The following is a 25,664-nucleotide window of genomic DNA, read 5'->3' as shown; positions in this document are numbered from 1 at the left end:
CTTACTACCAATCCCAAATAATTATGGTAACGCCCGGATGATGATGGTGATTAAAATCAAAAAATTAGGTAAGGAATAAAGTGCGGTTTAGAATAGTCAAAACCCTAAAGAATCTGATTCATGTGGTGTACGTTTCAAATCTTTTGTACCAGTTCTTACTTGTATTGGCAAGTCTTTCACCACTTATTAACTACTTAAACTAAGTATGAAATAACCAACACAGATTCAACATCCAGCCATGTTAATCCAAGGCCAAAGAGTAATGAGTTGTTTCCAACTTTCATAAGGCATTGTTTTCCAGAAAGAACAACTACCGAACCCTCATCATATACGGTAGGATAAAGTATAAATTATGTACTAATAAAAAGTATAATATCTGCTCCCCACAAAAACAGGGTGGAAGTAAAGACCAATAACATCCAAAAGAAGTAAACAACCACATCTTCTAATATACGTGTACTAAGAGAAATAATACTCATGAAATGCAAAAGGGGCAGGCAAACAAGAGAGCAAACTTCATAAAATCTCCTACTTCGAAAATAAGTTAATGCCCATACTTCTGGAATTCCCACTCACTGTTATCTGCATAAAAGATCACAGGAGAGTCAGTAACTTCAATCAGCAAAGGGGATTTATGCACAAAATGAACCGATAGTCAAACCTCCTCACAACCAGAGAGAGCCACACGTCAGTTCGATCTTTTTTGAGAACGAATTTAAAGATTTGGTTTGATCGGTTTTGACTTTAAGGAACATAGTTCAAGCATGAACAGCATTACGGAAATTCGATACCTTGGAACTAGAGAGAGAGAGAGAGAGAGAGAGAGACCCACGACCAACAAGTAGATTGATCAGGATTTAGCTTGATCTGTTTCGAAAACATATTTCAAGGTTCAAACACTTGATCTCCATTATCAAGTAGGATATTAGAATGGCATCCAATTGGATGCCTTAGATCGACACCCTTGTGGGGGAGATGCATTACCTAGAGGGCAGACTTGACGCGTCTTTAGCCACCGACTGATGCAGTGGAAGTGGAAAGCGTGGTTACAAACACCTGTTTCAATAACACACACCATAACAGGATCAGTATGCTTACGTGTGCTATCCTAACATGGCCCAATCACTTAACATAAATCCTTCACCAAGTGAAGTCAATTGAGGTTGAACATATGGTTTCTCTGTGCATGTGTGAACGCACTTGTGTGTATTGTGTATTAAAGCCTTCATCCAATCATAAAAAGAACCAAAGATGGAAGCTAATTCTCCAGAAATTCACAAAACATGCAATATTTATTCCGATTTATTCACCCTGCTCACCACGAGAGAGAGAGAGATGTTTCATTGCAAAGAACAATGTTTTCTGAACTCAAAAAGCCACCTGATACCCACTCAGAACTAACAAGACACGTCCAAATGAGTCTGGGATAGTCATTAAGTGAGAGAGGATGCAGTTTCCAATGAATACAAAACAGGAAACAATTAAATTTGCAGTGTTGGATGGCAACACTGTTAACCATCGTAAAACGCACATATAGCGCACGCAACATGCCATCTCATAAGAAGTATGCACGTGCATGGACACACACATGCGCACACACAGAGATGTAACACAACTGGATAAGCTTCAGAAAATCTACAAGACCCATGCAGAGGTTTGACACTAAATATGATGAAAGGATCAACAACTCAAAGAAAGGGAAAGAAAGAGCACAAGACAGAGAGTGTTCTCATCGAGCAACTCAGCCACGTTAGTGACCAAATTCCAGGGCGACCCAAGTTAACATGAGGATAAAAAAAGGTGACACATGGTTGTGACATAAGGGAGCATGAGAGAATAATACTAAAAGCAACAAGAGTTACACCCCGGCTAGAACAATGAATGGTGCTCATGACATACTGAGAAGCAAGGCTACCACATTAGCATGATACAAACAAGAGTTCCACATCTTAATAGACTAAATAGTAATCCTAGTGGTAGCAGCTAACCATGGCCACAGAATCAGCAGTTATCCCGAGTGCTAATAGTCATCATTTAAGTAAGAAATATTAAATGCCACAAGCCAATGTAAAAGAAGTCGACAAAATAATTGGAAATCATACCATTTAAAAAGGACAAAAAAGCTGTTTTTTGTTTTTATGAAGAACAAAACTTATTTTATACTAGCAATTGGCAAGAGATCAACAAGATGGTACTGTCAATCATCTACAATATGATGCCAACCAGCAATATGAATATGTCAAAGTATAACCATAATCCCATGCAGAATGGCATATGGCACTCCAAAGGGGTATCCACCATCCAATAATGATTACATATGGCGGAGGGGCCAACTGAAGCTTTTAGGGGTGGGTATGTAAAGGTGCACAGTTGAACCCAAAGGCTTGGAGGTTAGGACATAGAGTTCGTGAAGTTTTTTCTTCTCTTTATCATTCTTTTTTCTTTGGGGGGGGGGGATAACTTAGAGGTAGGATTGAGACTCGAAGCAGCGTCAACACAAAGTTAGAACATTGGAGGGATGCTCTAGAATCTAAAGGTTTAAAATTAATCCGACTAAGATAAGAGTATATGGAATGCAAATTTAGTAATAATAGGAGCAAAGACAATAAAATTATTAAGTTTAACGACCAAGAAATACCAAAAAGAGCACACTTTTGATATCTTGGATCAATCCAGAAAAATGGAAAGATTGAGGAAGATGTCGCACATAGACTTAGAGCTAGGTGGGAGGCGTAGAAATGTGCAACCGGAGTTTTATGTGATCATCACATATCAATCAAGCTAAAGGAAAGTTCTATAGGGCAGCTATGACACCAGCTCTGTTTTATGGGGCTAAATGTTGAGCGGTCAAAAAACAACAGACCATAGAATGAGTGTAGCTGAGATGAGGATGCTGAGATGTATGAGTGGCAAGACTAGAAGGGATAGAATTTGAAATAAGTATATTCGGAAGAGGTTAAGTGTGGCTTCAATAAGCGATAAAATAGCCCAATACAATACCTGTTAGGAGTGCGAGTCGGTTCAAATAGAGGTTCAAAAAAGGCAATGGGTAGGTCCAAAAGGAGATGGTTGGAAGTCATGAGGAAAGCTATGGGGACTTATGGCCTCACTGAGGGTATGTCCCTTTGATAGAGCAAAATGGCAAACCTAGATTCACGCAGCCGACCTCAAATAATTGGGACAAAGCTCTGATGATGAACTTAGAGGTAGGATTCCGATTTGCAATATCAATTGTCAATAACTTAACCAATGAAACCCAAAGTCAAATCATTATAAAGTCACAGAAGTCCACCCAAGAAATGTGGGGATGCATAGGTATGCTCTTTTCTGATATTTTCAATAGTCTTATGTAACACACCTGGAAAATTATATTGTGGCAGGTCAGCATGGAGTTTGAACCTTGGATGTAGGGTTGCAATCGTCAGTACTTAACCAATCAAGCTAATGCTCAAAATCCCCCATTTCACTTCTTTTAATATGCAACTTTTTTGAAATCAGAAACAAGCCTGTGCCACTTTTGACATGAAGCAAGCTAGTGCCATCCATGCCGGCATTCATATAATCCAAAAAGACAACAATATTTACAAGTCTATTGGCAATCTAGAGCGTTCCAATGTCCAGGGCCAACAACTCTAACCTAAATTTGTGCTCCACTAGTCCAAACGCACCTTAACACGGTAGGACACGGTAGTAAAGTGCAATCCCCAATCCTTATTTGTCTCTCATTCAGGCCTCCATTGACTCCACATTATTGGAAACTCCTCTAGTCCTTCCCACAATCTTTGCTAGATTCTACAAATCTCAAAAGAACTCTATGGTAATCCTACGATCATTGATATTAGTCAGACTCACACTGCAGAGGACAATGATGTATTTGTCCGACTTCATTGTAACAAAGGGATTAAGATTAGCTCCTGTTGAGATGCACCCTGTGAAAGTGGATGCAGTTAAGTCTCCTCAACAACAAAATCACACATGCATCTCACTTAAAACTCAATTGACAAAAAGGGTTCCTAAACAAATCATGAATACCTTATCTACACAATGAGACCAAGGACATCATATCAAGAAAGAACCCCACCACAACATGCCAATCAGCCTTTTATTTTTCTTTGATAAGTATGCCAGCTTAAAAATGTTACCAGCATTTTGAGCATCCAAATCAAAAGAGAAGGCAATGACATGATATGGAAAGGCACTCTATCTATCTTCCCAAACAAAAGTTCCATATTATGAAGCCAATCTCGCTACATGCTCCCTGCCTTTCTTAATCATCATCATTCCCATTCTACGTCTTCCAGTTCTGTGCATCTAGCCTCTGCAACTTTTTTTTTTTTTTTGAGAGAATAGCCTCTACAACTTGCAATACGGATATGACATTTTTTGGCTACACAAAATGATGGATATCCATTTGGACAGGAACAATGGCCCTAGAGCCATCCCATTATAATGAGATGTAAAAAGCACTATAAAAAACACAAACACCCCTAAATGAATACACCACATGCAAACTCGAGAGGGAACTTTTTGAAACACCCAAAATATAAAGATTAAAACAAACCAACAAAAATTTCCACAAGATGCAAAATTAAATATCTCTAGAAGCCAAACATGTTCATCCCTGAAAATGAGAAACATGCTTATAAACAAAGGTCCTTAGATAGCCCATCCAGTTGGACCAAGTTAATCTGCTGACTACAAAATGCATTGGAATTTGAGGTGGTGTAAGCATATACGGCATTCCCAAACCTCTCCACATCCCACCAAATCAACCCCCCTCCTCGTCCCAAAAAAAGAAAAAGAAAAAAGGAAAAGAAACATAGTGACTACTAGAATGATGACTTCAAGTTACATAAGAATAAGAGTTCTTAGTCACCAAGTGGAAACTTTTAGACTTGGACTCAGCTTGGTCACAAGCACCAACTCCCGCAAGGGAGCTCGGGGTTGTCTAAATCTCCAATTCTTAACTAACTTCTTAATATATTTTATTTCAGTGTTTTTCTTTTCTTTCTTTTTCAATTTTTGTTTTTTTGGTTGGGAGAGAGGGGTGGGGGGGATAGGTTGCTTGTGCTTGGGACCCTACGAATCAGAGTCTAGGTCCAATTTTTTAAATAGTAGTCTCAAGTGAAATTCAATTGTAGCATTCTGTCAACTAGGCAAAAAGTTTATACGAGGCATTAAGCTTATACTATAAACCAATGGTTTAAAAAGCGAATCGGTGACCCGGATTGGGCACCTCAAAAACCGATCCGGATCGACGAATCGGCTGAATCGGTTGGATTAAAGCTTCAAAACAATCTGAAAAAATTATTAAAATTCATTATAAATGTTGTTTTTTAAGAATCCAATAAGAAATGAGGGTACTACATTATTAACTTTCTTTTTTTTCATCAATTTGTGAATATTGAGATGCTCTTTCCCTGTATAAACTTAAGTATTAAATTTGCATCACATAAAAGAAAAATCATAGAATTATCATGGGTAAAATATCTAATTATACATGGACTATAATAAAGAGTAGACTAAATCAATGAAAGAGTGGCCATTAAAATCTCGTTTTGGCAAAAAACCCTAATCCGCTAAAAAAACCCAAAGTATTATAGCCAAACTAACTATAATCCAAAAGTATTACAACTTAACTAATTATAATATTATATACTGAAATTATAATTATTAATTTACATTTTATAATTATTTTATTAGACAAATAATAACAAATTAAAAATATTTTATAATATTATCTAATTTAAAATATATTATTGACAACTGTAAGAAAAATAGTACACTACATGATTTATAATGTAAAATTAATAAATAAAATAAAAGATTTGGTTATCAATGTAAAAATTAATAAAATGCGTACAAATTTTGGAAATAACACTTCAATTTTTCAAAAATTTAATTTTTTAGGTTTCTATAATAAATTTAGTGAAAGAGATTGTTAGTAGAAAGAGGGAGATTTCAAATAGAATAAACTTTTTATTTTTTATTTTTTTATGCCTTTCATATTATTTACAAAAATAACTATACCACTATATACAACAAAAATTAACTGTTATACAAAAAATTAACATTTTTTTTTTTCATTTTTTTATGCCTTCTATATTATTTACAAAAATATTTATACCACTATATACAACAAAAACTACTATACAACATATATACAACAAAAACTACAAAATATACAACAAAAACTACTATACAACATATATAAAACAAAAACTACAAACTGTAACGCCCAAGGGGATTCGACCTTGAGACATCAAAGCCAAAAACAAAAGTCATAACCATCACGCCGTCTCACTGGATGTGATTATTAGTTGCTGATTAATAGAATATATTTACATTCCTTTTTCATTTTATGATGTTTGGGAAGTATCCCATGTCGAAGGATGGGTATTCAGTTTTGCTTTATAAATACCTATGTAATATGAAGTAAGGTATACGCGCGGAAACATGGGGCAACTTCACACATGGTATGTGGCATGTGATTGTCACACGTGTCCGCTTGTCGCACGTGTTCACATGTCCGTGTCGTGGTGATGTCAGAACCGCCAGTTGATGATGTCATCGGGCGGTTTATTGTTTAAAACCACCTGGTTCTCTCTAGACACGGGAGGTTCTTGTTTTATGTGTGGAACCGGCTCGTTCTGTGGCGATTCCCGAGTCGAACCGGGCGAATCCGGCTCGACTCGCCGTTTTTTTTTAAACCCTACTATAAACTCATTAAGGTGTACCTCAAAAACCCACTGCAAAATGCTCTAAAACCATCCGTTGTTCACATCAACCTCAAAATGATTTAATATGATAAAAAAAGGAATTTAAAGTCCTAAAAGTAGTGCATCTTGTCACATATTATCTAGACAATCCATTTTCAAGATGTTGCAATGTTTGGTGTGTCTAAATTTCATAATTAGAGGCAAAAATAGATTTTCAGACCATTGTAGAGATTTTTTGGCACCAAAATTACATCTTCAGATATGGTTTGGAGGTATGCCTTACTTTGATAGTTTAAGGCTGACACTTTATGCAAACTGCAACCGTCAACTTGACAAGCTTTATACCAAAAGAAGAGTGATCAACATACTTTGTGGAAGGTCAGGTATCCCAAGGACTCAGCAAAGATTCAAGGTCTAGCCTGAATTTGGAAAGATTTGATATGTCAAAACTTATGTCTCCGTAGTCTGAGTATTTTTGTTTATAAATTCAATAGGCATCAGAAACATGAAGACACGTACGATTCCCAAGGCCGTCGCCAAGTTTTTTAATTATCTCAACTGTATTCTAGTTTCTTTCCTTACATTGCTCCAAGGTTCCATGTTCACTAAATTCCCATCCTCGACAATTTCCAAGCATGACCTCTCATGATTACTTCACAATTCACATTGTGAAAAAGATTTCCATGCGAATCATTATCATATTTGATCCCTCAGATAACAATGCCATGAGGCTCTGCAGCCCTTTCACTTTGATCAGCATCACTTTATTTTCTTTTTTTGTGATTGGTGACTTTGACCAGCTTTCTCAGCCTAAAGTTACCTAGTCCTATCATTCACATCCCTAAACTTACCCGTGTTATCCAATGGAATATTTTTTCCCTGAGGTTGATCTGGCACCAAATGTGGTCTACTCTCTTGTTATATCTCCTTTCTTTCCCAAGCCTTCATACTCAAAAGGCAGCACCATGACTCTATAAATTCCTTCTGAACTCTTTATTCATGAGCATGCATGTGTCACCAAATATTTTTCAAACACCTTAAGAACAAATGACATGATTCAACAAAATGACATAAGAAATTTTTTTTATTGAAGTTCGATAAAAGAAATGAAAAACATAGTTTATTATAGAAAAGAGCTTCAGGATTAAGCTTCCTTATTGACTACCAAGCTCAAAATGCTTCTCAGTTTATATTTCCAGGAATCTGACAGCAAGATACTACCACACACAACATCCAATCTCAAGTACTGGGTACACAACATCCAATCTGAAATACTGGGTACCACTAACATCAATTCAGCAACTCGACTCGTGCATTGCCCAAGCCAAGTTACTCCGCCGAGCAGCGTACCACTTGAAACAAAGCAAAAAGGAAACAAACCTCCGAAAAGTGAGAGATAGAGAGAAGGGGGGGTAGTTTGGCCCCTCTTTTATAGAGAGAGAGAGAGAGCGCAAATGTGCCCCTCTTTTAGAGAGAGAGAGAGAGAGAGAGGAGAGAGAAAATTTGTTTTTCCTTGTACCCAAGTGTACATGGGTACAAACCTAGGCCATTGGCAAAAGTAAAGTAACTCGGTCATCCATCCTAGCAGATTCAGCCGACTTGTTGAACACTGACTACCATAAAGGATGAAATTAGCAAGACATCATATCTTAAAGACCTAACATTCAAACAAGTAGTTAACTTTCACTGGCACACATTCAAAGTAATATTCCTAACCATGAATGTAACAAATAATGTCTCATTGAAGTTCTAGCAGACCGAATCTATGTCAAAACAAGACTTATGCTATGGCAGGAAAATCATAGGAGCAAGACCCCATCCATCCCAACATAACAGCTGCGACTCTTTTCTTTACAGTTGATTCTTAACAGTCCAATACGTGTACTACTGCTCTTCTCAGGAAAACCAAAACCATCTAATTCTCTGGAAACACTACCCACCAACTCTGGCTCCAGCCAAAAATGCCAACCCTTCCAAGCTCTAAGAACTCTTTATTGCAAATACTAATAAGCTGCTTCTTTTTCATTCATTAAAGATATAAGATAAATTACATGATTCTATTCCTATACACAATAATATCGAGTAATTGGTAAAGTGAAAGACAAAAAAGGGATCAGAAGCAATGAAAGGAAAAGAAAACGAGCTGTATGAGATAGCAGATACATACCCCATGCAACTGTGCATTCTTCACTGGTCGCACTAGCTTGATTAGCTTGGCACTCTATGCCTATTCCAAACCAATAAATAACAGTTATGAAATCGCCAAAACAATAAAAATAAAACAATACATCAAAATTCCCTTGCACAAGGAAATAACAAGCAGCAAAATACATTTGAAAAAATACTGCCTCTTATACAATGAAGCACAATGAGAATCAAATATTTTGTTATCAATTAAGAAAAATTGGGAAATCAATACGAGTCCAAAGAAACAAAACAAAAAAGACACATCAGAGCTTACATAGATCCATGATATGGTTCCTGCATATTGCGCAATTATCGACTACAATATCTGCACAACACAAATATATTAGAAACCCTAGAGTTTAATCACACCAGAAGGACAGAACGAACAATCACGCAAGCAATATGACAGAGAGAGAGAGAGAGAGATTACCCTAGAGTTCCACACAGAATAACATGGATATAAAGACAAAGATCCACACAAGCATAATAAAAAAAAAAACCCATAAACCCGAGGGTATCAAAAAAAAAAAGCAAATTCGGGAGTAATCAGAGAGAAAAAGGAAACAGTTTTAACATTGGAAATAGGAAACAGTTTTAACATGATAGAGAGAGAAACAACAACACAAGCATCACAGAAGAGCGAGACACAAGAAACCCAATGGCTTCAAACAACAACCAAACTCTAGGGTATTCTAGAGAGAGAAAAAAGGTTTAACCATGGATCAATAGAGAGAGAGAGAGAGAGAGAGACTCAAATTCTGCGTACCCCAAGCCCATAGGGCGACGGCGTTCCATTTCTTAATCTCGAAACGCTTAGGTTTCTTGGAGGAAGAGGTGGCTGTGGTGTTGCTGGGTCCAGCTCCGCTTGAGCCTTCACCCGCAGGGACCATGTTAATATCTGTGTCCATGGTAGCCATTGAGCAGTCTCTCTCTCTCTCTCTCTAGCAAGCAAAAGAGCTCTCTGTCTCTCTCTAGCGAGCAAAAGCTCTCCCTTACCCTCTGGTCTAATCTGAGACCTCGCTCTATGTATTCCCCCCTTTACAAAAACATCTCCTTTCTAATTACTACTCACCCCGTCTCTCCCTGCCCTTTATAGTGGTGACTGGTGACCATAGCGAAAATCAAGAGCATGTACAATGGTCCCGAAGGACTGCTTTGTACTTTTGGTCCCGCGCTCTGGAGTTGCTCGGTTTAACCGGGGCGACAACTGGTCGAGTCGGACCAGAAAAACTATTGAGGAACCTGGACCTGGACTCGGATCCGGAACCGGACCCGACCGGATCAAAAGTCATCGGACCTGGACCCGGACCCGACCGGATCAAAAGTCATCGGACCTGGACCCCGGACCAGATCGAAAAATATAATGTGGGACCTAGACTTGAACCCGAACCCGAACCTGAACCCAATCTGACCTAAACCCAATCTGACCCGATCCAAAAATTAAAATATTATATATTTAAATATATTTAACCTTTTTTATAAAATACGACCAAAACGTATGTGGGACCTAGACCCGGCATTCGGGTCCAAGATTTGGATCTTTGGACCTAGACCAGACCCGAGCTAGTTCATTTTTTTACCCATACCCAGACCCGGGTCAAGTTTAACCGTCGGGTTTGGGTCCATTGCCACCCCTAGTTGCTCCTATATTTCAACCGCGAGCTGTGAGGCACGCGGAAGGCTTGGTATCCTATATGACCATTTTTATAAAGCATAAGGAGGTTAGCCATTAGATATCAAATTAGATGGCCATTAGATATCAAATTGGATGGGTTGCAGTATGTCACAATTTTTAAAAATCTTTTTTAAAATTCTAAATCTTGTTAATAATACTCTTACAAATACTCAATTTGAAAACCAATGGAAAAGAGTAATTATAACCTACTTGTACCAAAAATAAATAGTTTTTGTATGCCTTTCATACGAGGTATGTCAACTTTGAATAAGAGTATCAAGTACCTCTAAACTTGGTTAGTAAGTGTAATTTCGGTGAATCTTGTTCTAAAAATCAATTTTCACGATTATGAAACTTAAAGCTTCAAAAATAATATTATTTTTAAAATTATATTTTCAATTAAATGCATAAAGAGAGCTGTTATTTTAAATTTATAAAAAGACTTAACTGAAATATAAATTTGATCAAAGAACAGATCAAATTTTTTTTTTTTTTTTTTATACCAATAACCTGACCTAATATTTGTCCGATTCAACATTTTTTACAGAAGGAGACAATAAGTAATGGTGATTGCCTCCTACATAATCATTTGTATGAGATCTTTCATGCTTTAACTATGTCTTTGTCTATGTATATATTTGACATTGGCACTACAATTATTGGCTTATAGCATGCAGCATTTATATTGAGTCTCCATGGCTTTGTTGTCTCGGTGTTCACAAGGTATAATAAAATAGATGGTTCAGGTAACTTGTTACAGGATGCATTATTTTCAAGACTTTCATTTATATTCACACATCTCAAAGTTGAGATGATCAATTGGAAGGTTTTTTCTAATGTCTAATTACTTTCTTAATATCTGATTACACGGGCAAGCAACCACGAGCTCCCTTGAGTAACTCAATCTCACTACCCTAGCAAGAGTATCCCGAATTGGGTGGTCCAACTCAAGGATTTAAAAAAAAAAAAAATTTATATAAGATTGCAACCTTAAAATGTAGAATTACATATTCACCTCAAAAATCCATTGGAAAACGTTGTTTTAATGTCGAACAAACTTCAAATTGATCATCTTGACATCAAGATATATGAATATGAAGAAAAAAAAAGATTTTGAGTACAAAAAATAGTGCATATTGCAATACATTATCTAAACTGTCTATTTTCAAGATTTTCATATGTTAATAGATGTACTTAATTTTAACCATTTTGGTGTTTAGAATTTTATAATTAGATATGAAAATAGATTTTGAGATAATCCTAAAAAACAATTTCATCAAAATTACATGTTATGATAAAATTTGGAGGTACTCCGTAATTGGATTATTTAAGGTTGCAACCTTATAGAAACCACACCCTTTTAAATATGATATTTAAAAAAAACCTTTCAACTTAATCATTGTTTAATGTTTATATTTTAGTTTTTGTACATATGACAAATCATTATCAATGTATCATTTATACAAAATTTGATGTGTCTATGTTCTGAATTGTATATAATTTGAATTCATCAGTAATAATCCTAAAAGTAATCAATATAATAATTTAATAAATTAAAGTCCCTAAATTTATCGGATAAATGTCCATGAAAAAGACAGCCAGATAGCTTACCACTAAAACTCCATACCAATAAACTCTTGATGCCAATAGTTGTCGGGAAACTTTCTATGTTTCCCCTATAATATAGAAGTTTTATGTTCCCTCTTATCTAACCATCTATTTTTTAATGGAGAGCTAAGATTGCTCCAACCACAATGTCACGTCTCTACCCTGTTTTATTTATAATTTTTTTTCTATAAACTATTTTGACACCAAATTTTGGGTTTTAGACGTCCATTCCTATATTAAACTCACACTAATGAAAAATATAAAGAAAAAAAATACTTTCAATAAAATAAAATAACCAAAATACCCCTGAAAGTTTCAAGGGGTATTTTAATCATTATTTTTATCAAAAAATTATTGTTAATATTTTTTATGGGTGCATCCCAATGAGAAGATGACACGTACCAAATTTCATATTCAAAAAAATTGTATTAAAAAACTAAAAATAAAATACTTTGAAACGTCGGATCTAAGTTCAAACGGTGAGTGGGCTCTTGATAAAAAATGGACGGCTGGATGGTAGAGAGAACATAGAACTTCTATGTTATAAGGGGAACATAGAAAGCTTTCCCATAGTTGTCACCAAGTTTAATAATACATATCATAACAAATAGTTAGGCCTCCATTTGCATGCCCTAGCCCAAAGATTGACCCGAAAATTTGTAAGTGAAAATAATGGATAACCAAAGAAAATTAGATAATCAAATTTATCCAAGATTATAAGTACAATCAACAAGTAGAACAATATAGTTTCTGAATTTCAGGCGGCGACGAGCCTAGCCCACAATATTTGAAGTATACACTACAAGACTTCACAATCAATTCTAGCTAAAAATTCAATAGCTTGGGGCATGTTACAAGACTTGAAAATTTTCTTCTAGAAATTGAAAATTGAGCCCAATTAAATGAGTCGGTAAATGATCATATTCTATGCTTTTCTCATATTTGAAGTTGAGCTTCGCGCCCATAAATAGATATTCAGTCCCATGCCCGGCCTACTATACATTGTTTGGCGCCAAGCTCGGGCAGCGCAGACCCCATGGCAACCCTAGAATATAGCAAGAGTGCAGAAGATGCATTTGTGGTTCATGAGAGAGACTCAAATCAAACAAAACAAAGAAACAAACTAAAGAGCACCACCTATGACTCAGCTATCGGTTTTCATTCCTACCAATGCTAACCCCTTTCGAAAACTAATAGGGGTTTCAAAATTTGCTAATCCACTATTAACGGTTAACATTGAAAAAAAAAAAAAAACACAAAAGACAATCTAGGCACTTTGAAGCAACTGAAAGCTCATAATTCTCCGAAGCAAACTTCCCTCATCTTCAAAATTCAAAATATTATGTACAACTCTCATTGGTATAGTCCTACACCAACTCTCTTAGTTCCTACACGAGATTCGATTTGAAGAAACAGGTGACAAAGAATGTAAGCATGTTCCATTGTTAAGAAGGCAGGGTGGGCTCTGACCAGAACACCCGAGTCAGTCACTCTAAAAGGCACTAATGACCATACTTCTGAAACTCCCACTCGCTGTTGTCTGCGTGTGAAATCATGGGAGAAACAAATGTCAATAGTATCAGAGATCAATGTAGAATTTGCGTTAAGGAAGAAGAAATGACAAAAGAGAGAGAGAGAGAAAAAGAGATGCATTACTAATACTAATAAAGTAATAATAGACAGAGTTACTAACACGAGAGAGAGAGAGATGCATTACTCAGAGAGAACAAGAAAAGCATTACTGACAATAGAGAGAGTCGGAGGGGTGCATCACCAACACCAGAGAGAGAGAGAGGCATTGCTATCAGTAGAGAGAGAGAGAGAGAGCGAGAGATGCATTACCTAGAGGGCAGACCTGACGGGTTTTGAGCCACCGGCTGATGCAGTGGAAGTGGAACGCGTGATTACAAACACCTGTTTCAATATACACCAGAACCAAATCAGTATGCTAGTGCGTACATAAGCCTTCGACAAGAAAGTGCAGATTTAATTAACTTGAAAGCGTACTGATATGATCGTGGTAACAGTATGGCCACTGGGGTAATCACCGTCCCGATCAGTGGGTTGGACAGTGATGGAAGGGTCTGGGAGATACCAATTATTAATATGTTTGATGTCTGACGGAATCCACTCTCCCTCCATCTCTGCGTGGTGATGACCCCAATACCCATGTTATTACAATGATCATATGGATCATGGTATACCTTCCTTTCATATTCACCCACTCCAACTCTGAGAGAGAGAGAGAGAGAGAGAGATCCGGGGTCTATTATTGAGAAAATAAAATTTGATAGATAAAGCTAATAACCGCCGTCAACTAATAGTCTGTCTTGGAGCGTGGGAATGGCTGCCAATTCGTCTGGACTAGCGATCAGGCTTCTAGACCACGCTCCAGCAGCCTTATTGGTCCTGCAGGCCAGGCTCCGGTCTCGCTTGGCTTTCATAATTTGGGGCCTCGGCCATGGGTCTGGCTAGAAAAGTTTGGGATTGGCTCGGACCAAGCCTGGCCTGGCACAGATCCTGCCTATTGGCAGCCCTAATGCTTAGAGTTGCCAATTGACCCGGGCTGGGTTCAGTTTTGCGACAGGCAGCCCCACTAGAACCTCAGGCCAGGTTTAAAAAATTTGCTTCCAACCTTTTGGCAGCCCTAAGCATGGGAGGGCAACTCCACATGTAATAATTTAAACAAGCAAGCTGCAAGGTATGGGAACTGTGACTACAAAGAAAGAAATAGGGCAGCCCATAATGAAACATAGAAATATCCCAGAACCTTAGAGCCACCCTCAAACAGTGAAACTGTGAAGCATCAAGTAGCCTGACTCAATAAGGAACAAGAAGATCAAAGCTTGTGATGGAACAAAACGGAATAAGAGAGGGGAAGACTGCCACATGGGTATGTGAAATAAGGGGGCATTATGATAGCATACTAAAAGACACAAGAATTGCACCCTAGTTGGATGAGTGATAATATTAATGACACTAGGAGAACAAAAGGAGTCACTTGAGCATGATATAGATGTGAGATCTGATATCCACATTTAAATAGTAGCAGTTTATCATATTTACATGCATCAGTCCTAATACCAATTAGACTGAAGGGCAAGTTCTATAGGACAGCGGTGAGACCAGCTTTGCTCTATGGGGCGGAATGTTGGATGGACAAAAAAAAATATACCCATAAAATGAGTGTAGCATAAATGAGGATGTTGAGATGGATGAGTGGCAAAGCAAGAAGGGGTAGAATTCAAAATGAATCTATTCGAGAGAATTTAGGCATGGCACCAATAAGCGACGAAATGAGAGAGAGTAGACTTAGGTGGGCTGACCATGTGTGGCACCGACCAAACACAACACATATTAGGAGATGCGAGTTAGTTCAAGTGGAAGGACTGAAAAGGACAAAAGGTAGATCCATAAGGATGTGGTTGGAAGTAGTCCGAAAAGATATAGAGACTTATGATCTCGCTGAGGATATGGCATTCAATAGAGCAGAATGGAGAATCAGGATTCATGTAGCCGACCCCAATTAATTGAGAAAAGGCTAAAATGATGATGATGATGACATGCATCAATCCCAATACTAAATAAGTAATAAGGTATGGTATTTGGCCAAATTTTGAGAAACTATGATATATTGTGAAAAAAATGTTGAATCATAAATACTGCAAGCAGTCGACAAGAAGCTATTGACATAGCAACCAAGAAGATGATGCCGGGAATTAAAAAGCTAGTAATATGATCATGGAAAGTATGCCATAATCCAAAGTGGTATATAGTACCCAGAAGAGGATACACTGTCCATTCTTGATAGATGAAAAGTGGAGATTAACCGTAATGGGCACAATGGGGCATTCACCCAAGTATAGTTGCTCTCTACCATCCATCATTGCAAAGTGACAATGGATTGACCCCATGGAGTCCAACCATACTATGCTTCATTGGTTTACGTTGTATTTTCTCTCTGACTATATAGCATTGACTGAGGATTGAAAAGACTAGACATCACTTTGAGTAGTTTGCACTCTTACCAATAGTACGACTAGGGTAATGTATAGACAAGGTGCACCCTATCAGTGTGGAGGCTATGGCATAAAGGCTGCAACATTACTAAGGTTCAAATGCTTTCTCTAGTCCACAGGCTTTTTATTTTTAAAACAATAACCACGATACTCTAAACAAAGAATAAACCTAGTTGAGACTAAAATAAGTGCATCAAACAAAGATGTGCAAGTTAACTACTTCATAACAGAGGTTTAAAGAACAACATGTTTTTTAATACTCAACTAACATTCATTACTGCAAAGATGTATCCATCAAGTTGTACCAAGAGAAAATAGAGACAAGTGAGTGGAGAAGAAAGCGAGGCGATCAAGGGATTGAAAATGGACTGTCAAAGGGCTTAGCCACCATAAAAACTCTCCAACAAAAGAGGAAGTAAGAATACAAATCATCACTATGTAGCAAGTGAAAGGGAAGTGCCCCTCCAAGTTTGCACTCAAATTAAATCAACATATCAACAACATTTACAGGTCTAGTCTCCCAATGTCAAGGGCATTTCCTCCAGCATAAATTTTAAAATTCCCTTGTCTTATTTTCTCTCATTAAGACTCTATGGCAAGGTGCAGGAGGCAAGTGACCTATTAAAGCTGGACCTGGTTCATAAACAAGGAGCTCACTTGTTTCTATTTCACCATAAGATGCAGCCACCATGTTGGGTGCACCATCTCCTTTTATTACATTTGCAACTAAGCCATCTTTGCGTTGATCGCTTCCAGTTGCTTTACCTTTTCAGTGACAAGCAATTAATTGGTTGTCAAAATGAAGTCACCCGCTTAAAACTCGGATTTATCCCTCTCAAAACATGAGACCTTGAAGGAGGGCATCTATAAACTTGTAAAAGTTTGGAGCACATCCCTATGATCCTCATCTAGAGGCCTCCAGTTTGCAATCTCGGCATCTGTAGCTCGCATGGAGGACAGTAAGGTTGCATTTGGAGACACTAATAACTGTCCAAATGGAACTATTTCCAGGTAGCAATAAAGCTGCCATGAAGTTACATCGGAATGGGTCGCATGCCACTATTTGCCGGCTCAACTCAAAACAAAGAATCACCACTTATCAGGAAAATGCCACAGATATTGGGGTTCTCGCTTCAGCGGTGAACATAAAAAAGCTATTTCACTGCTAAAGCCAATAGATGCATTTGAGGCTACTGCTGGCTAGAGAGTGGCTGCTTACATGAACAACCCTAATGGCAAAGAATGTTAAGGCACTTTTATAGCTACCAGGACACCCAACACTGCTGAAATCTGAAGTATTAATAAGTCATAGTCATATCAAAGAAATCCCTTTTTTAGAATAGAGAAAATCAATATTTATTTATTTATTTATCTTGGGTTGGGTGGTACTCTTATGGGCACTTCAGTGGCATTTTGAGAGTAAGTGAGGTTACAAAGAAAAGGTTTCCCTGTGAATAGCAGCAGACCAAGTTGGAACATCTAGCACACTTAAATGGATGTATGAATAAACAATACTACTGCTAACATTTAACATCCTTAGAGAGGGCCAAGTGTCTTGGTTATAAGAAAAATGACCTTTCAAACTTTAAGGAAGCCAGAGTAAGGCAAAATCACAAACACCAAACACAAACAAATAAGCAGACCCGAGAAACACACAAGGACATGAAAAATAACACAATCCCATAGAGTAAACCTGCATAATGTCCATAAAACTACATGAGAAGCCCCTCCACAACAATAACCAAAACAAATTTTTTATACCCAGTTCAGGACTCAGCCAGGTCTTGACCAAATCAACTTGCAATATCCATGTCAACTCTACAAGTCTTTTAGCAAAACCAAATATAAAGGAAATAAAGTTTTAAAGTGAGGAGTATTATAAGGACAAAGGAAAAAACTTGGCTATTTGCTTTATATTGAAAAGCAAAAGGAAAAAACTTGGCTATTTGCTTTATATTGAAAAGCACTCAACGAATTAAGACTTAAGCCTTACCCTAAAGGGGTATTTTCTTCAAACACTGTATAAGCAGCCAAGGCAAGCCTGAGTTAGGGGAGTCCCAAGCAATGTTTTAAAAAAGGTCTACCTGACGCCTAGGCGGCCTAAACCAAAAATCCGCCCTCCTAGACCCAAGCGGGCCTACACAGGCGGATGTACCTGGGCAGGCTAGGCGGGCGCCTAGGCGGATGTACCTGGGCGGGCGCCCAGGCAAGCTAAGCGTTTTTTGTTTTTTTTTAATTACAGGCGCTCGAGGTTATGGGCGCCAGGCAGGCCTGCTAGCGTTTTTGGAAACCTTGGTCCCAAGTCTCTCACCACATTTTTTAAGCCCTGACCCTATAACCCTCCATTTTCTTTCCATACATTATTAGATTGTATATCCTTGGTTTTCCAAGCTTTCACACCCAACAAAAGTATACATATTTATTTCCAACCAAAAAACAGATTATGGGTTTATCTTTTATTTGTTCCCTTTTCTCCTCTTTCCTTATTTTCTTCGAAATAGCCCCAGATCAAGGTGTCCACTTTTCCTTTAACTTTAAACCCTTTTCGATATTGTCATTTAACAGCATCTCATATGCAGGACCTGGAAACCCCTTTAACCCAACCTCCAATCCTTCCAGCCGCTCTACAGCATCTGAAGTGTCTACTAAGACCAAAAATGCTACTTCTTTGGCCCAAACTTAATACTAATGAGACCAATGCCATGACATTAACAGAAAGTAATGAGAAAGTAATGAGAAAGTAACAGAAAGTAATGAGAAACAAATAAAATGATAATAATGTCGCAATTTTTTTTTTGTAACACTGGCCTATCTAATTCATCGGAACTGTTGTTATGAGATTCTGAATTGATTCCTCGATGGAACTTATGAGTGATTGTATATGTCTGGTATTGAGTTCATTCTTGTCATCCAGGTCCATGAAAGAGTTAATGGAGGACTTTTAAAACAACAAAAATTCCTAACAGATGGGAGCTCCCAAAAAAAAAACCCACTAATCCAAACCAATTACTCTTTGGGGGAACCCTTCCCCACTGATCAATCCAAAAAAAAAAACCAATTAGTCTTTCAACTGGCATCAGATGAGAAAGAGAAAACAGAGCAAACAACAATCATGGAAATGGTACAGCAAACCCAAGTTCCTTTAGTGGATCATCTATACGAGGCACTGACAATGTTCCATCTCCTGTAAAAATTTAGTGAACAATGCAGAGATGGGATCAAAGCATGCCCATAATGAAGGGATGGTAAAGAATTGTGCATGGTTAAAACCAGTGTTTAAAAAAACGCCGAGTCGAACCAGACTCGCCCGGTTCGACTCGGGAATCGCCATGGACGGATCGAATCGGCGAAAAAAACGGGAATCATCCGGTTCTAGAGAGAACCGGACGATTCTGTACAGTGACTCGCCGATTCACTGTACGGAACCGGCGAGTCCGTACGGATTTTTTTTTTTTTTTTTTTTTGTAATCCATGATAGATTTTTTTGTAATACTTGATCGATTTTTTTGTAATCCATGATCGAATTGTTTTTTTTTTTTTTGTAATCTATGATCGAATTTTTTTTTTTTTTTTTGTAACCCACGATAGAATTTTTTGTAATCCATGATCGAATGTTTTGTAATACATGATCGAAATGTTTGTTTTTCTTTTTGTAATCCATGATTGAATTTTTTATTTTTTGCTTTTTTTGTAACCCATGATAGAGTTTTTTGTAATCCATGATTGAATTTTTTGTAATCCATGATCGAATTGTTTTTTTCTTTTTTTGTAATCCACGATTGAATTTTTTGTTTTTTTTTGTTTGTTTTTTTTTGTAAGCCATGATCGAATTTTATGTAATCCATGATCGAATTTTATGTAATCCATGATCGAATTTTTTGTAATCCATGATTGAATTTTTTGAAAATTTTTGATTTTTTTTTTTTAATCCATGATCGAATTTTTTTTTGTAATCCATGATAGAATTTTTTGAAAATTTGTGATTTTTTTTTTTTAATCCATGATCGAATTTTTTTTTGTAATCCATGATAGAATTTTTTGAAAATTTGTGATTTTTTTTTTTAATCCATGATCGATTTTTTTGAAAATTTGTTTTTTTTTTTTTTTAATCCATATTATTCAAAGAGAAAATGAGAGAGATGATGATTATGAGGCCACCCAATCCCAGCCATATTATTCACATATCGAGTCCCAACAGCAACAGTGTAGGGATGAGCACGACAGTGCAGGTGAGCATGAAGGATGGACAATCTTCGGGGATTTTAGATTGGGAACACAACAAAACACTAACACTCAGGGATTTGGGAATAGTCAGACGCCTGCTAATATCGATGATTCGTTTTTAAAATCGAATCAATGAATTATTAAACGAATTCAATCAATGGCACCAGCGTGACCAAGAAGAACAATAACGTCGTCTATCATTTTATTTTTAGATCATATGTTACTAATTTTATGCTTTATTGTAGTCCATGTATGTTGATATACTTATTCCATGATAATTATATGTTTATCCTTTTGTGTGATGTAAATTAAATGCTGAATGGCGGTTCATGCAGGGAAAGAACATATCAATATTCGCATATTCATTCAAAAACATGAAAATTCTTAATGGAGTACCCTCATTTCTTATTGAATTCCTAAAAAACAATATTTATAATGAATTTTAATAATTTTTTCGGATTTTTTTTAAGCTTTATTCTGACCGATTCACCCGATTCCCGATCCGGATCGCCGATTCGCCGATCCGGATCGATTTTTTGGAAGCCCGATCCGGGTCACCGATCTGTTTTTTAAACCATTGGTTAAAACCCATGAAGCCGAGAAGAACTTCCGACCTCCATTTTCCTGCTGATGACACATTGACAAAGAAGACCAAGAAGAAGTGAAAGGAAAAAAGAAAGGTAACCATCTTTTAATGCTTATTTTGAAACTGGGTCTTCTCTTAAAAGATTGTGGGATAGATCTTAAAAGTGATCTGAAGCTTACTCATGCCACTGGCAAACCAAGTTCTAAGAACATGCATATACCAGTCCATACATTCAGAATGTGACACAATTGAATGGACCCAAAGAAGGCCTATACAATAAGGATGCAACCGTATTTACTTTGGTTTGCTTTTCAGGTCCACTGCGCCAGGGGAAGATATTTCTAGGGCACAATATTCCTTGCACCCAGGTGTAACCATGTAAGTTTTCCAGGACCTTCAAGAAAGTTTCTCTTATAGTCTGAGAAATGATGATTGTAAACATTTCTTCATTCTGGCCTTCTGTTCCTTGTATCTTGCTAAATAACCATGGTATAATACAAAAACAGTAAACACATACATTTTTTATCGTCTAGTGAATAGCTTGTGGATGGATTCAATATCCAACATCTCAAAGGATTGGATCCAATTGGAACCAGAATAGCAAGTGCACATACCAATAGTTTAATTAGTTAAGAATGATCCGTGTATAAAATATTTTCCTTACATTTTGCTATGTAGACAAGGAAAACATGAAACAAATCAATTTGTAGTTTTTTGATGTCTAACACAGAGATGGTTGACAGTTTCAATGGCAAGTATCAGCTTAAAAGATAGGATTGAAGCTAGTACATTGCTATTATCATCATCATAAAAGCCTTTCCCAACTAATTCGGGTCGGCTACAAGTTTCATGATAAGTTTTGGCAAAGTTTTACATTGGCTGCCTACCTAACACAACCTCGTCCCTTTACCCGGGCATGGGTCAGCTACAGTAAATTCCTATTATAAAGTCCTCATTATCAACCTTCCTATATGGTACTGGAATCACTTCCTTCTATAAGTCAGGATCTAGTTCATAAAGCTTATATTCAAATGTTTATCTAGGGGTAGAGCTGTCACAAATCCCTCATGTACTATTAAAGTAGCTTATACTGATCATTGACACCAATATGAAATTTGCTCATCTTTTTGGGCATTTAGAATCAGAATTATACATTTCAAACTCATGCAGAACCATTCCCCCTATACTTGGAACATATTTTACAGCATTGAAACCATTCCCCCTATACTTGGAACATATTTTACAGCATTGAAATTGTCACAATTAAAAATAAAAGAAATAGTATTCACATTTCTATATTTTCTTCTTTAAAATGAGGATTCACCCTTCATGCTCCAGTTGCCAATGCTATCATTTTTAATTACTCTTTGTTCATCGTCAGAGATTTTGTTCTTGACCCTTCTCGAGATTCCACCTTGTCGCCTTCCTTATACCAAAGCATTATGCCAAAACAGAAGAAGTAAGCAGTATGTAATTGACAAAAGCAAAAAAGCCAATCTTCTGGATCACCAAATGCTCTCAGTGTTCTTAAATCCCATGATTATATGTATACCCTTATGTTACCCATCAAACAAATATCATCTAACTGACCAATGTCATTCACAGTCCAGGGAAAAGTATGTTCAATGAATTTAAGCGCACCCAAATACCATATCGAATGTTAGGCTTCTGGGTACCATTACCCCTACCGGAAACTATTTACTCATAAAGAACTTCTAGAACTCTTCTTTCTAAACAACCATTCTTTCTTCTATAAACAAGGCATCATGTTCAATAGAATCACATCCAAAAATAGTCATTAACCGTGAATGTCTTAATAATTCCTTAAGAGTAACCCTACGAAAAGGATCCAGTAAAAAAAAGTATATTTAGAGTCCAATGCTAAAACAACACAAATTTTGAAAATGGTGATTCTTGAGTATTCAACAAACCATATAACCGATTTTGCATCACCAGCACAACACAAAACATAGAAAAAACTATTGAATCTTCAAAAACAACATGCACTGAAAATTTGGTCCAGGCCTCAACCGTAGCTCCGTACAAGAAGTAACGATAACAACTAAATGCTTCCTATCAAGAAGCCTAAAACAGACAATAAATTTTATTCTCTATCCATGAACAGTCAAAAAATATTTCCATTAGAATTATAGGCAATGCTACAAATCAAAATAGATATGAGATAAAGTGAAAGAAAACATAAAAAAGAAATAAAAATAACGAAAGTAAAATGAAATCAGTCATGTAATGTTTATCAAGAAAAAGAGCCATATAATACATGAGAGATAAGATGCATACCCCACGCGATTGTGCACTCCTCGCTAGTTGCACTTGCTTGATTTGCCTGGCATTCAATGCCTGTTCTAAACCAGCAAAGAATGGTATTAAAATCACTAAAAGTTAATTTTATTCATGATACTACCATTAATTATCACAGAAATACAAACAAAAACAGAGAAGAAAGAAGACTTGAAGGAAAAGATTTTGGAAAACACTGACTCTATTACAGTAAAAGTAAGATAATCTAGGAATATAATAGAAGAGAAAACCCTCAAAAAGAAGAAGAAGAAAAAGCAGAAGGAGATCTCTGATGAAAAACTAAAGGGAAACAGGAAACAAGGAAAGAAAAGAAGCAGAGCTTACATAGATCCATTATATGGTTCCTGCATATGGCGCAATTGTCAACAAGAATATCTGCACAAGAAAAGAAGATCATAAACCCTAGAGTTTGACCGACAACAGACAGAAACAGCAAAGGAAAATCATAATGGAAAGGGAAAGAGAGCAGACACCCTAGACCCCAGTTTTCAAAAGACCAAAAACTATATATGAGATAGAAAAGAAAAATCATTAACGATTGTGAGAGAGAGAGAGAGAGAGAGAGAGAGAGAGAGAGAGAGATATTTAAACTGCATACCCCATGCCCAAAGGGCCACTGCACTCCACTTCTTGATCTCGAAATGCTTTTCATTCTTCGTGATTGAGCTGGGTCCATCTCCATTGGAGTCTTCGTCAGTAGGAACCACGTTAATATCAATATGGAGTTTCCCCATGAAGAGATTCACCCCTGCAGAAACTCTCTCTCTACAAAAAGCACAAGCGCGCGCGCGCTCTTTCTCTACAAAAGCAAACGCGCTCTCTCTCTCTCTCTCTAAAAAGCAAACGCGCGCTCTCTCTCTCTCTATACAAAAGCAAGCGCGCGCTATCTCTCTCTCAACTCTCCGTTCTCTCTCTGAACTCTCCGTGCTGCGAAAGCGCGCGCTCTTTTCTCGCCCCGTGCCTATTTATAATAAGTGGGGAAGTATGGCTATTCTCCAACCATTTCAAAGTATCAAAACGGTGCTCAACTAATTCATTTATTTAGTGTAAGTACACGCTCCCCACAAATACAGTTTGGTGTGGCAATGGACCTGACAGGACCGGGCAGATAGACCCGACCTCGGGTCTAGATATAGGTATAAATTTTAAATCCAAAAGGTCGGGTCCGGGTCTAGGTCTAGTTGTTCCCGACCAAGTATATTAATATGAGGGAATTCATGGATACCATTTGTTTTTTTAGGAATTTCTAATTATTACGTAAAACAGTAAGGAATGTGGCTATGTGTGTAGTCATAAAGGCTGCATTTGGCATACGGATGCCTCCGTAGTGGTAGAGGTAAGGTGCACTTTCAAATTTTATCATGGTATATAATTTTGATGTAAAATGTTCTTAGGATTATCTCAAAATCTATTTTTTCATTATAAAATTTTAAATTTAAAAAATAGTTAAAATCAAGTAGATCTATTAACATATGAAAATCTTGAAAATAGACAGTGTAGATAATATGTTGTAAAATGCACTATTTCTAAGACTTAAATTTTTTTTATTTTTCATGGTCTCGATGTCTAGATGATCAATCAAAGGGGTTTTCAACATTAAAACTACCTTTTTCGATGGATTTTTTAGGTGCATCCGTAGTTCTACATTATAAGGTTGCACCCTTATATAAACTTGTTCCATTCATAAATGTTGTGCAATACTATAAATGTTGCCAATAGTATAGGTATATCGTGGTAAAAAGAAATGCAAAAAAAAAAAAAAACTCATAATTATAGGGTGGCAATAGATCCGACTAGACTCGGGACCCAACGGGTATGGGTGCAAATCCAAATTTTGGATCCAAAGGTCAAGTCCATGTCCAAAACCTACACCCAAATACTGTTCGGGTCCAGGTCCAGGTCTAACCAGACAAGACCCGTACCTAATCCAATGCCACCCTCCCTCCCCTTGAAAACAGTATAGCAAGCAATAATTTTCTTCCTAGAAGGTGTTTTAAAAATTAGAGAAGTTTGTTCATCGTGATAAAATCTTCCAATGAATTTATAATTTTGACCCGGTGATGTGTGAATATGAAAAAATAAATAAAATTAAAGTGCTCATTTGAAATTGAAGGGACTGTAAGTGACGTCATAAGTAAATGGTCTCTTTTGTATACTTTTTCTATTTTCATTATAAAGATGTCATGCTCATCTTTAGTCATTGAATGCCAAATCCATCAGCTCAAAATTTGTTACATAGTTTGAGAAATTATATTTTGGGCTATGTACCAAGTCATTAATACACCCCTAACCACCTGATTTATACATTTAATGATCGATATCAAACA

At 36.9% G+C, this 25,664-nt stretch overlaps 2 protein-coding genes across 4 annotated transcripts; both read right to left on the bottom strand.

The window, feature by feature from the left end:
• Window positions 1–332: 332 nt before the first annotated feature.
• On the bottom strand, window positions 333–9,965 carry LOC18439492 (RING-box protein 1a). 2 transcript variants are annotated; one of them, XM_006849656.4, is made up of 5 exons: window positions 9,673–9,965; window positions 9,181–9,231; window positions 8,887–8,946; window positions 985–1,056; window positions 333–582 (listed from the first exon to the last, which is right to left on the bottom strand). In XM_006849656.4, exons 1-5 carry the CDS (start codon window positions 9,821–9,823, stop codon window positions 545–547), a joined length of 372 nt encoding a protein of 123 aa, XP_006849719.1. In that variant the 5' UTR covers window positions 9,824–9,965; the 3' UTR covers window positions 333–544. The 2 variants fall into 2 exon arrangements, with proteins under 2 accessions (XP_006849719.1, XP_088720322.1); XM_088864196.1 differs by lacking the exon at window positions 985–1,056.
• A 3,499-nt stretch (window positions 9,966–13,464) lies between these two features.
• Window positions 13,465–24,349, bottom strand: LOC105421056 (RING-box protein 1a-like). Of its 2 annotated transcripts, XM_088864192.1 has the most exons (5): window positions 23,936–24,349; window positions 23,662–23,712; window positions 23,317–23,376; window positions 14,032–14,103; window positions 13,465–13,729 (listed from the first exon to the last, which is right to left on the bottom strand). In XM_088864192.1, exons 1-5 carry the CDS (start codon window positions 24,069–24,071, stop codon window positions 13,692–13,694), a joined length of 357 nt encoding a protein of 118 aa, XP_088720318.1. In that variant the 5' UTR covers window positions 24,072–24,349; the 3' UTR covers window positions 13,465–13,691. The 2 variants fall into 2 exon arrangements, with proteins under 2 accessions (XP_088720318.1, XP_088720319.1); XM_088864193.1 differs by lacking the exons at window positions 13,465–13,729; window positions 14,032–14,103 and adding an exon at window positions 20,105–22,440 and having other exon boundaries at window positions 23,936–24,276.
• Window positions 24,350–25,664: the final 1,315 nt, after the last annotated feature.

This window comes from Amborella trichopoda, chromosome 4 (assembly GCF_054954075.1).
Source record: "Amborella trichopoda isolate Santa Cruz 75 chromosome 4, AtrichopodaSantaCruz75HAP2 v2.0, whole genome shotgun sequence".
Lineage (NCBI taxonomy): Eukaryota > Viridiplantae > Streptophyta > Magnoliopsida > Amborellales > Amborellaceae > Amborella > Amborella trichopoda.
Note: the sequence above shows the minus strand (reverse complement) of the source record. Positions and strands in the feature narration are given on the sequence as shown.

What these genes read in the sequence shown, in the direction of transcription:
- LOC18439492 (XM_006849656.4), bottom strand. Translation starts at nt 9,823, where the DNA reads ATGGCTACCATGGACACAGATATTAACATGGTCCCTGCGGGTGAAGGC. An exon ending in CGTCGCCCTATGGGCTTGGG is followed by an intron (nt 9,232 to 9,672) that starts GTACGCAGAATT and finishes TGTGTTGTGCAG; the next exon opens with ATATTGTAGTCGATAATTGC. An exon ending in GAACCATATCATGGATCTAT is followed by an intron (nt 8,947 to 9,180) that starts GTAAGCTCTGAT and finishes GGTTTGGAATAG; the next exon opens with GCATAGAGTGCCAAGCTAAT.
- LOC105421056 (XM_088864192.1), bottom strand. Translation starts at nt 24,071, where the DNA reads ATGGGGAAACTCCATATTGATATTAACGTGGTTCCTACTGACGAAGAC. An exon ending in AGTGGCCCTTTGGGCATGGG is followed by an intron (nt 23,713 to 23,935) that starts GTATGCAGTTTA and finishes TTTCTTGTGCAG; the next exon opens with ATATTCTTGTTGACAATTGC. An exon ending in GGAGTGCACAATCGCGTGGG is followed by an intron (nt 14,104 to 23,316) that starts GTATGCATCTTA and finishes ATATTGAAACAG; the next exon opens with GTGTTTGTAATCACGCGTTC.